Source organism: Hevea brasiliensis, chromosome 17, assembly GCF_030052815.1.
Source record: "Hevea brasiliensis isolate MT/VB/25A 57/8 chromosome 17, ASM3005281v1, whole genome shotgun sequence".
Classification (NCBI taxonomy): domain Eukaryota; kingdom Viridiplantae; phylum Streptophyta; class Magnoliopsida; order Malpighiales; family Euphorbiaceae; genus Hevea; species Hevea brasiliensis.
This window is the reverse complement of record NC_079509.1, coordinates 16,540,965-16,553,236: the sequence shown is the minus strand read 5'-3', so window position 1 is coordinate 16,553,236 and position 12,272 is coordinate 16,540,965. Positions and strand designations below refer to the sequence as shown.

The following is a 12,272-nucleotide window of genomic DNA, read 5'->3' as shown; positions in this document are numbered from 1 at the left end:
ACTCCTATTACTACTCATCAGAAACAAAATAAACACAAAAACATCAACATAATCACAAAAGAACCAATCAGCATTTGCTGAGTCTGTACCCAGACTGGACTAAGTTTGAGTTCATAGTGAGAGTCCTATTGCAATGAGAGTCCTATTGCAAACTAACTATTGCTATTGCACTAACAAATAAATAGCAGCTAAAGAAAACATAAATTAACAAATAAATAGCAGCTAAAGAAAACATAAACATCATAATAGTAATCAAGATTGTCAGCAAGTTAAGTTTTACGTTTGACCCTATCATATGTTCTCCAAGTAATATCTCCTAAATAGAACTTTATTAATTTTGAATATTATACATTATGCACTTTGGTTATTTATCTCCAACTCCACCTCTTCTCTTTCAAAACCATAAATAAAATGTTAACCATGACAGCAACAAACGTATATGAGATTTACTCATATAACTGAACCGTACAGGCATAAGAAAAAAAATTACTTTAAAAGATTGTCACAAGTTTTACCTTCCTCCGAGGCTACCATTTAATGCTCTTAAAAGCCATGGATTAGGCCTTCGTGATTCCTCAGCCCAACATTTCTGGAACCTATAGGGTCAGCAAAACGTATCACACAAACTTTGATTGCACAAAACTATATTAGAAACAAATGTAAGGTAAAACAAGCACACAAACCTGTCGTTCAGTGTTTCAGTCCGATCCCACATGTCTAGTTTCCAAATATCCTTCTCAGTGAGAGGCCTTTTGTATCCTAGCTTCATTATAGGATTCATCCATGCAAAAATAGTTTCTAGCGGAAGAAAAATGGAATGCAAAACAATTAGGAAGCTAAAATGATTAATTGGTTGACCAGTCATAATAAAGTTAACATAATTATTATTTTCTCATCTTAAAAATAATGATTTATACATCAGTCAGCATGCTAGGCAATTTGAAAGTTTCCAGCTACCAGATATTTAGGACAAATATATTAGAGTATACATACTGGAAAATATGTTGACATGCTGCTCAGGACATACGTACTCTCCTCCAGGAAGTTCTTGATAGTCAACATCATCAACATATTCAGACCGTAAGGGAGTGTAATCAGGGTAAGAATCCAAGTCAGGAACGTACACAAGCAGAAGTATTCCAAATAAAACCTAAATAAATACAACAATTATATCAGGACTAAATTGTAATTTTTTTAATATAAATAAGATGAAAAACAGAGTGTTAAAATCTTTTCAACAAATATATATAAAAAAAAAAAAACTCTATTCCAGATCCTGTTCAGAGGCAATATCTGGTCATGTTTGGCCAGCGGAATTAATATAAACTGTGCAACGCCCTTGGCGATTCTAATCATGTTAGGCCATTAATTCAGCAGTATCAATCTGTGTCAATAAACCTAAGCACTAAAGATAAGCCCAATTTTATTAGAGGAAAACAATTTCAGCTCTAGAGGACAAGTTCCACTTTTAACATCCAACATGATCCTATTCCCTAGCAAAACTGGGCTACAATGACTTCCAACCAACAGAAATTGGATAACCATGTATTAGAATCCCTTAATTAGTGTAAATCCCTTAATTAATGTAAATTAGCTGTAAATTAGAATATAATTAAGAATCATTATATTTATTAGTTTCCTATTTAGTCCTAGCTTTTGTATATAAATTAGAATTCTTGTAAATCATTTTTGTATGAAAAAATATTAAAAAAAATTCTCTAAATTCTTTGTCTTCTACATGGTATCAGAGCTGTGCCAAAATTTTTTTTCGTGAACAGTGTAGTTCTGAGTAGTTTTTTTTGTGGATCAAGCTTCTATGTTGTTCTAAGAAGGGAGGTGACTGTCACCACCCACCTGAGGAGGAAGGACACCAGCCGATCGGCCTACGCCCGGAGTCCCGCCGCTGTTCGGTGAGGCGCGTGAGCTCACGCGCCTCCAGAAGCCTCGCGTCATTCTTCACGCGCCGACTCGTGCACCCTTTTTCCGGTGATTTCTCCGGCCGTGCCTCTTGCCGATGACCTTCCCTGTCTGGCTCGCCTTTGACCAACGTGTTTCCACACCTGGTTTGCACATTTATTTTTTGTTACCTTCCGTTGTCCAGTTTCTTGCTTTTTGCCTCAGTACCTATTCTTTTAATTGAAAAATGATCGATGGAAAGAAGAAAACCTCTGAAACAAAGACTGGATTTGTCGGTGATAATCCCTCTTTACAAATTGGTCCTGTAAAGTTGGATGACACTAATTATTTGGAATGGTTTAGATCCTGTCTACAGTTCATTCAAGCTAGAGAACTGCAAGGGTATACCACTTGAGATAAGAAAAAGCCAGAAAGTGCTAGTTCTACCAACAATCAGTGGGAGTCGAAGAACTCTCTTATTATGTCATGGCTCATCAATTCTATGCAACCTCATATAGCTCGTACGTATTTATTGTTAGACAGTGCAGCTACCATTTGGAGTGCTGTTTCTCAGACTTATTCTCAAATTGGGAACGATGCACAAGTTTATGAGCTTAGGAACAAGGTTCATGGAACGAAATAAGGTGAGTTGACCGTTGCTCAGCATTATGCGGAATTGAGTGGTCTATGGCAAGAGTTGGATTTCTATCAGGACTTTCAGGCTTCATGTCCGGTTGATGCAGTTAAGTTTCAGAAATTGATTGAGAAGGAACACATATATGATTTTCTTGTTGTGCTAAATGTGGAGTATGATCATATTCGAGTCCAAGTACTTGATAAGAATCATTTGCCCACCTTAAAGCAGACATATTTTTATGTTCAGCAGGAGAAAAGCAGAAGGAATGTCATGATTAATTCTACAATTGTTGATAAGGCTAGGCTGACTGCTAACTTCTTACAAGAACAGTCACATAGTCCATCAGATAAGGATCACTTGCATTGTGACTACTGTGGGAAATCCCGGCACACCAAAGAACAATGTTGAAAGCTGCATAGCCACCCAACTAAAGGGCATGGAGGAAAAAGGATAGGCTCCACTAGACCACAAGCAAATGTATATGAGGCTGTGAGTGTTTCTGAAGATACTGCTATCACTGGGATGTTTTCCAATGAAGAAGTACAGACTCTAAGGCAATTCCTGTCACAGCTTGAATCACAATCCACTACAGTTGCCTCTTCTAACTTCCTCAACTCCGGTAATGCTTTTCTTGCCAATCATAATAATTTATTTTGAATTATAGATTCTGGAGCAAACAAACATATAACAGGCTCCTCGAATAAATTCATATCCTATCTCCATGTTCTGGCAAAGAAAAAGTTCACACTGCAGATGGATCCTTATCTAATGTTTCTGGAACAAGTTCTATTAAATGCACTTCTACTATAAGTTTTAATTCTGTCTTACATGTGCCTAGCTTTCATATTAATCTTCTTTCTGTCAGTTCTATCACAAAAGCTCTCAACTGCAAAATTGAATTTTTTTCCCACTCACTGTGTATTTCAGGAATTGATAACAAGGAGAACGATTGGCAATGGTAGACTGCAAGATGGGCTATATTTATTGAATGATTTTGTTGATCAGGCCATGTTGAGACAGTCTATGAGTGCTGATAAAGAAATTATACAGTGATATAGGAGACTTGGACATCCTTCATTTACTGTTTTAGAGAAACTTTATCCTCTTTTGTTTAAGCAATGCAAAACTGAATTGTTAGCATGTGATGGTTGTGAGTTTGCCAAACATACTAGACAATCTTATCCTGCAATAAATAATAAGGCTTCAATTCCTTTTATGACTATCCATTCTGATGTGTAGGGGGGCCTACTCAAACTTTGTCTTTATCTGGTTATAGATGGTTTGTAACCTTTATTGATTGTTGCAGTAGATTAACTTGGGTATATCTGATGAAAGGGAAAAATGAAGTATTCTCATATTTTTAGCAGTTTTACAAAATGATTAGCACCCAGTTTGATACTCATGTTAAAATATTGAGAACTGATAATGGCACAGAGTATATGAATGGAGTTTTTAGGAATATTTGAAGTCACTTGGAATTTTCTATCAGACTAGTTGTGTTAACACTAGTGCTCAAAATGGAGTGTCTGAGAGAAAAAATAGAAACTCACTTAAAGTTGCTAGGTCTCTTATGTTTACAATGAATATTCCCAAACCTTACTGGGGAGATGCTATTCTTTCTGTTGCATATCTTATTAACAGGACGTCACTCCGGACTTTAGAGTTTAAGAGTTCTTTAGAGGTTTTCCAAGGTAAAAATTAATATATTATTCCTCCAAAGGTCTTTATTTGTGTTTGCTTTATTCATCAGCCTGATAGGGGAAAGTTAGAACCTCGAGCCCTCAAGTGTGTCTTTGTTGGTTATTCCAGTACTCAGAAGGGGTATAGGTGTTACCACCCTCCTACACGGAAATATATTGTGAGCATGGATGTTACCTTTAGGGAACCTGAATCTTATTTCCATCCACCTCTTCAGAGGGAGCATAGGAAGGAAAAAGAGGTATCTTTCCCATATTCTTTGTCTTCTCCCAACTTTCAACTTCAAAGGGAAAATCTGGGTTTAAAGCCTATACATAATAATGATACTCAGGGGAAGTCACCTAAATCTCGAGAGAGACTAAATAGATCAAATTTGAGAATCTATACTCAGCGAAACAAGATAGATATAGCCATCGAGCAAGAGACTGCTAATCAATCGGAATCTCTGGATTCAATTCCTGAACATCCTGAGGTATATGACGAGTCTCCTTCGATTCCTGAAGAGTAATTTTAATTCTCAGTCTACTTTTACTTCTTCTGATAATGATCTTGATATTCCTATTGCTCTCAGAAAAGGTGTCAGAATCTATACTAAACATCCCATCTCTAACTTCATTTTCTATGATTCTTTGTCTCCATCCTATTTAGCCTTTCTATTGTCTGTTTCCTCTATTTCTATTACACAGGATTGGAAGAAATCATGTCTTGATCCAAAATGGAAGGCAGCCATGGTGGAGGAGATGAAAGCTCTGGCAAAGAATGAGACATGGGAACTTGTCACTCTTCCACTGGAAAAAAAACCAGTTGAATGCAAGCGGGTGTTTACTGTGAAACATAGAGTAGATGGTTCAATTGAAAGGTATAAGACTAGGCTAGTAGCAAAAAGCTTCACACAGACATATGGGGTAAATTACCAGGAAATCTTTGTTCCTGTTGCTAAAATGAATACCATTAAAATTTTACTATCATGTGCAATAAATCTTGAGTGGGATTTACAACAGTTTGATGTAAAAAATACTGTTCTACATGATGATTTGGAAGAAGAAGTGTATATGAAAATTCCTATAAGATTTGAGGATGAGAAGACCAGAGAAAATGTTTATAGATTGAAGAAAGCACTGTATGGCTTAAAACAGTCACCTAGGGCATGGCTTGACAGGTTTAGTAAGGTTATGGTTTCCTTTGGATACTGTCAAAGCAATGTTGATCACACATTGTTTATAAAACACTATAAGGGTAAGATCACTCTGCTTATTGTCTATATGGATGATATTGTGGCAACTGGTGATGATAGGGAAGAAATGGCTCATTTAAAGGAGCGACTAGCACGGGAGTTTGAAATCAAAGATTTGGGAAGGCTAAAGTACTTTCTTGGAATAGAGGTTGCCAGATCAGATAAAGAAATCTTTATCTCTCAAAGTACATACTGGATCTGTTGGAGAAAACAGGAATGCTAGGTTGTAAACCAGCAGAGTCTCCTATTGAGGCAAATCACAAATTACAAGCTGTAGGTGGGGAATCAGTGGATATAGGGAGATATCAGAGGTTGGTTAGCAGACTGATTTATCTTTCGTATACCAGACCAGATATAGCATATGCAGTGAGTCTAGTGAGTGAGTATGTGCATGATCCTCATGAACCTCGTTTGGAGGCTGTTTTTCGCATCCTACGATACTTAAAATCTGCACTTGGGAAATGACTTCTTTTCTCAAAGTATGGTCATCTTCAGATTAAGGCCTTTATAGATACAGATTGGGCTGGATCTCTTGATGATAGGAGATCAACATCTGGTTACTGTACTTTTATTGGTGGTAATCTAGTCACTTGGAGAAGCAAGAAGCAAAATGTGACAGCTAGATCTAGTGCAGAGGCTGAGTTTAGAGCAATGACTCAAGGTATTTGTGATGAGTTTAAAGCAATGACTCAAGGTATTTGTGATGAGTTTAGAGCAATGACTCAAGGTATTTGTGATGAGTTTAGAGCAATGACTCAAGGTATTTGTGAACGATTGTGGTTACGAAAATTGATGGGGGAATTAAAATTGCTGAAAGCTAGTGGTTTGTCCTTGTTCTGTGATAACAAAGCTGTCATCAGTATAGTTCACAATCCAGTTTAGCATGATTGGACCAAGCATATAGAGATTGACAAACACTTCATAAAAGAAAAAGTTGTCAATGATTCCTTAAGTATCTTTTACGGAGGGTCGAAAGACCAGTTAGCTGATGTGTTCACTAAAGGATTAAGTTGTAAAGGGTTTCATACCCTAGTTTGCAAGTTGGGCATGTGCAACATACATGAACCAACTTGAGGAGAAGTGTTAGAATCCTTTAATTAGTGTAAATCCCTTAATTAGTGTATATTAATTATAAATTAGAATATAATTAGGAATCATTGTATTTATTAGTTTCTTATTTAGTCCTAGCCTTTGTATATAAATTAGAATTCTTATAAATCATTTTTGTATAAAAAATTATGAAAGAAATTCTCTAAATTCTCTGTCTTCTACACCATGTAACTGAAAACCACCAACAATAAATACTATTGAGAAGATCAACTTTTTGGAATATGGCACGCTTTGTCAGTGGGGCCAGAGGCCATTTAACAGGCCTTAGGGCTGTGGAAAAAAAATAAATTAAAAAAAATGGAGTTTGAATAAATACACACGCACAACACACATCACAAGTATAAAAGGCCAACTTATGAGAGCAAATTACCAGCCTAACTCCCAAGATTAACTGACTCTTACAAATAAAAGCACCGTAGAAATAGAATGAAATAAAACAAAAATCACCTCAAGGAAGAAAAAGGAAGAAAGAAGCAACAAACCTGAACAAAGACCTCACTGATGTATAAATACAGAACGGAACTGCACAAACAATACACAAACATGAGTTTGCCTTTTAAGAAAATGTGTTCAGAACTTGAATGAAAGAAATCATTTATCATGCTTTAAAGTGGAAAAGATGAGTGATAGCATGTTTAGCCCAAAATATGCAAGTTATAGTAACTAAAGAAATGCAAACCTATTGTAGAACTCTTTCACTGCAAGAATAAGATTGAACATTACTGCATCTCCCACCAAAGTGTAAAGAACCCCAAATCTAACAAACCATCGAAATTCACGAATGTAGACTTTGGTTTCCACACTGATCATGACAAGCACAGAGCACCAAGCAAGAGCCTCAATAATCAAGGAAACAATCTGCTAATAAAATCATCATTAGCTTACCACGGCATGAAAGAGTGTAGACCTCATGGCTAAATAGCATAATTGTTGAGTTTGAATGACAAGGAACAAATAAAACAAGCATAGCAAACTGGCCTGCTTAAAAGATAAAAATATAAACTGGCATTCCCAAAATTAAGCCAAGAAAATGTGCATAATTTTATTCAAGAAAGAAAATTTCAAACAACATGGGCTTTCCTCTAAAGAGAAATGAAGACTGAAAAGTTGTTGCCCATGCATCTACTTCTTTTTCATGCATAAACTGAGGCATTGAGCTGACAAGTAAGAAGTCAGATTTAAACATTGACTAGTGGTGTCTGAGTTCTGACGAATCAGATTAACTCTGCTAATAAAGAAATGCAAAATGGAACGAAAGTAAATAATGAAATCAAAAGAAACCCACCTCATAAGGAGCAAGTTCCTTCTGCCCATCTATGTTCAGAGTTGAAATTCCCATGATCAATCTGAACAAAGGCTCTGCGGTAGAATAACCAGCTAGTAGCCCCAAGAAATAGTTATACCGTTTCGATCTCAAACAGAATTGCTGGATCTTGAAATCTTTCTTAGTGAGCCATATTCGATAAAAGCAAAGAGCCATGAGAACCAAGTGAGAAATAACCACCACCAGAGTGTCTGTGGCACAAGGTGTATAGGCGCCAAAGGCATTTTCCACTGCCCTTGTCCAGAGTCCATTAGCCACTGGCCGGCAATACCAAACCAAAGGCTCAAAGGCCATCTTTTTATCACTTTCCGACCACTATTCTTCACCGCGTAAATGCATAATCAACAGCAAATTAATTCTGCAACAACAGAAAGCTACCTTTATTTATTTGAATAACAAGCAAGTTCGTAAATATAATTGATGTCATACTTCCAATTAATTTACTCCGATTGGTTAAGCAGAAATTGCTTTCTGGGAAAGTTTTAGCAGGAAAAACGAAGGAGCTCAAAAGTTCCAACAATTATGATCAAACAGACAAACAGAGATACATTCTTTGAGATTAGATAGCAGTCTTTTCTCATCAACCAAAACCAAAAAACAAAAACAAATTTCTTCTCGTCTCACCTTAATTACATTTAAGGCTAAAATCACTAACAAACATATCATTAAACATAACCCAGAAATTTAAAAAATACATAAATAAAATTACATACAACCATCGTGATTATAAACAAGAAGACGAGAAAAGTAAAAAGGGAAAAAAGAAAAGGCAAAGAGAAAAAAGAAAAACGATGTCTGTAGCTGAGAAAGCGAAGTGGTGAACTGAAAATGGTCACCTAGAGAAAGAGAGTCTCCGTTCCATTACCTCGTATTCGCTATGAGAGGTGTGAATGGGAATCAAAAAGCAAAGTCTTAGCGTGGAGAAATCAGAGAAAAACTACCAAACAAGAAACAAGGAGTTCTGGTTTCTCTGGAGAAAGAGGCCAAACAGAAATGACTGATTGTATCTAAATTGAGGGCCCAGAAATGAGACTTCACAGAGGCGGGCGTCTCGGATCTCTCCAGTAATCGGCAGCTCAGAAAGGGTATTATTGTCTTTCCCTATTGCCGGCGGGATTGGAGAAGGGATAAGAGAGATGTAAGTGATTAATAAAAAAATTTTATAAAATGTGGAACTTTTTCTTGAAAGAAAAAAGATAAATTTTTTAATTTTTAAAACATGAATAATTTAAAGAACAAGATGGGCTGGGAGCCTTACTATATTTATATAGTTGACTCATGTTATGTCTCTTTTCTTTTATAGGTACTCTCTGATTGTATCCTTTTATAAGTTATATGTATGATAACGGGATCGTCCCATCTAATATCACAACAAAGATATTTCTGATACACATGATTCTCTAACAAGGCAAGTGTAGAGCATACGTATCTCTGATTACATAAGTATAATATACATTCTAGGGTTTTCAGGAGAAAAGAGGAAGAATTAGAAGGCCATATATGAGAACTGAGAGATTTTATTCAGAGAAAGCTTGGAAAAACTTGATTACAATTGAACTGGGAGTCTCCTTATATAGGCTTTGAGACTTTTAACTTTTACAGGCAACTGGGTAGCAACCTGCTACCGACACTTAAAATTAAAAGGTACACACTCAAAGTAGAAGATACACTTATTACATAACATGGCCGATAGGCTTTAACTTTTAATTATGGAGTTGTTGACAGATTGAGGGTCTAGTAGTCAGAGTCATCTGAGTCATCAATTCCAAAAAAGTCCATAGGTCATTGTCCATGTTCTGTGGGAGAAGATGGGTCAGCATTTTCGATGGCTTCATGGGCTTCAATGTCCATTGGGTCCTGGGAATCTTACCAGATTGGATTAGACAAATCTACAGGTTCATCTTCAAGGGCTCGAATGAGTCCAAGGGACGTGCAGTTCACATGAGGAAGAGCCAGGGGCTGATAATTATTTATCTCACAGAGATGCTCAGCCAGTTGTCTTCTTAGTGGTCCCATAGCACCTTTTTCTAGGATTGAGTCATCATACATTCTCCACTCATTTTCAGAATTTTGAAACCAAGGAGTCCATCAGGCCTTGTAGAAAAGGGCCTGTGCATGATAAATATGGTCCTGATAGTGGGCTGAGTATTGATGGGCCTTTCTTCAATTTCATGGACCTCTATGAGTCGTTTGAGGCTATATTGCAATGCAGAGATGGGCTTAAACCATTCAATGAACCTAAACAGGAGGGTCCTGTTCATGCTGTTGAGCGTATATTGATGAAGTGCCAAGAGAGGAAGCTCTATACTTAAAAAAGGATTGTCAATGATGAAAAGAAAAGAAGAGGGGAGTAATCCTCTCAGGGTATTATAGCACTCAAGTAATGGAGCAAATGGTCTTTTGCAAATTAGGCTATCTTTGGAATAGGTTGATTGGGAGAGCAACGTAGAGGGAAACTATCTAGTGTGGGGATGAGAAAAACAGGGGTATTTGGAGAGGATGAAGAGGCAATTAAGATTAAGGGGAATGTAAAATGTGATATGATGAGGTGAAGTTCTCTGTCTAGACAGGAGGTCTGGGATTAAATTATGCATTCCTTTTATGTGCTGGACTGTGAATTTATATTTGGCGAACCAGTCCTTTAGTCTTAACAGTTGTAGTTCTAGAAGTGACTTGTTCTTGAAGTCCAGAATCTTTGGGAAAGATGAGCTGTCCATGATGACAGTGAAATGGTATCCAATGAGATGAAACTCGAATTTTTTGATACCATTTTTGACAGCCAAGATTTCTTTGTACACCGAGTGATAATGCTTTTGTGATTCTGGAAATTCACCACTAGTATGTCCACAGATGTATTTTTCTTCTTGGATTTCTTCAATAAGGACAGCACCCCAGTGAGTATAACTGGCATCGGTTTGGAGCATGCGATGTCCTATACTGAGAATCTTTAAAGGTGGCGGGTTTGAAGCCACTACTTTAAGGGCTTTGACTACTTCTGTTTGTACTTTTCTCCAAGGAGGTGCAGTCTTCCAGAGCATATTTGAAAGTTTGTAGGTGTGAGAGGCGACATGAGGAATAAACTTTCTGATGTAATTGACAATGCCTAGGAATTGCTGTATTTGTTTTGTCGACAAGTCTTTGTCAAGGAACTTTAGTAATTCTTCTGCAATGTGTGGCCCTGGCTGGTACCTTCCATCTTTAAATCGCATCCCAAGGAAATCAATATCAGACTATGCCAAAGAACTTTTCTTTTCGGACAGCATTATGCCATAAGATTCCACTATAGATTGAAATATGGTCAGAGTGCTTTATGAGCCATGACATATTTTGAAAATAGTAGGATGTCATCGATGTAGATGAAGGCACTGTGGAGTATGGGCTCAAATATCTTTGTCATGGCTTTTTGAAAAACAGAAGGTGCTGTCTTTAGGCCAAAGAGGATAACAGTCCATTGGTATTGGGCTGTGGGAATGCAGAATGCAGTCTTGGGCCTATCCGTAGGTTTAATACCCAGTTGCCAAAAACCAGCCTTGAGATCAAACTTTGAAAAGATGTGAGCTTCATGAAGTTGGGTAAACAAAGTTTCAGGTTTGGGCAGTGGAAATTTGTCATCTTGTAGGAAATTATTAAGAGGCTTATAGTCAATTACGAGCCTCTTTCTGCCCCTCAATTTCTTAGAACGTTTTTCCACATAAAAGGCTTGACAAGCCCATGGAGAGGATGTGGGTTCTACAAGGCCTTATTGCACTAACTGTTTACATTCCTCTTAGCCCAAAGCCAGATCTGCTAGATTCATTCCCGGATATGATGCCTTGGTAGGATTTACATCTTCATTTAACTTGAATGATAGATAGACAATGAATTTTGAATTTTTCCATAAGGGGTGATGATGATGAAACTGTACATGAGAATCTGCACAGAACTTCAGGAGAAGTTCTTTGTGTTATTAGAATTCCATTGAGGCATCTGCTAAGGAAGATAGTTTAGGAACAAAAGTGAAAGGTTGGAAGTGTCTTTTGTATTTTAAACCCTTTGGCAGAATCTTTAAATAATTTGCTTGCTGATATAAATCAAACCCAATCAGTAAGTCTTTATCAGGGAGGTCTGATCCAATGATCTTGGTCCAAAGGATGCAGGTGGGAAAGAACTGAATACCAATGGGCTGTTTGGTAATCAGGCTAGTTTTAAAAATGTTTTCATCTGCTGCTTTGAAATACTCTGTGTGCAGGACCTAATATTCTGGAGGGAGTGTGGCTGGATTTATCATACTCTTATGGGCTCCAGTGTCAAGAAACCCAATAACATTTATGGGCCGTTCATATTTATTGGGCAGTACATATAATGGGACCAGAGGGACAGGGATAGTGTTTGGT

At 37.1% G+C, this 12,272-nt stretch overlaps 1 protein-coding gene across 1 annotated transcript in view; it reads right to left on the bottom strand.

The window, feature by feature from the left end:
- The window catches only part of LOC110646643 (ABC transporter C family member 2), a 33,016-nt gene extending 23,917 nt beyond the window's left edge, over positions 1-9,099 (bottom strand). Inside the window, exons 1-7 of the mRNA XM_021800151.2 lie at positions 8,765-9,099; positions 7,861-8,257; positions 7,255-7,433; positions 7,058-7,097; positions 994-1,150; positions 684-798; positions 516-596 (exon numbers count right to left, since the gene is read on the bottom strand). Of these exons, the coding sequence (XP_021655843.2) occupies positions 516-596; positions 684-798; positions 994-1,150; positions 7,058-7,097; positions 7,255-7,433; positions 7,861-8,193 (905 nt within the window). The 5' untranslated portion in view covers positions 8,194-8,257; positions 8,765-9,099. The remainder of the gene's footprint in view (positions 1-515; positions 597-683; positions 799-993; positions 1,151-7,057; positions 7,098-7,254; positions 7,434-7,860; positions 8,258-8,764) is intronic.
- Between the last annotated feature and the right edge of the window lie 3,173 nt (positions 9,100-12,272).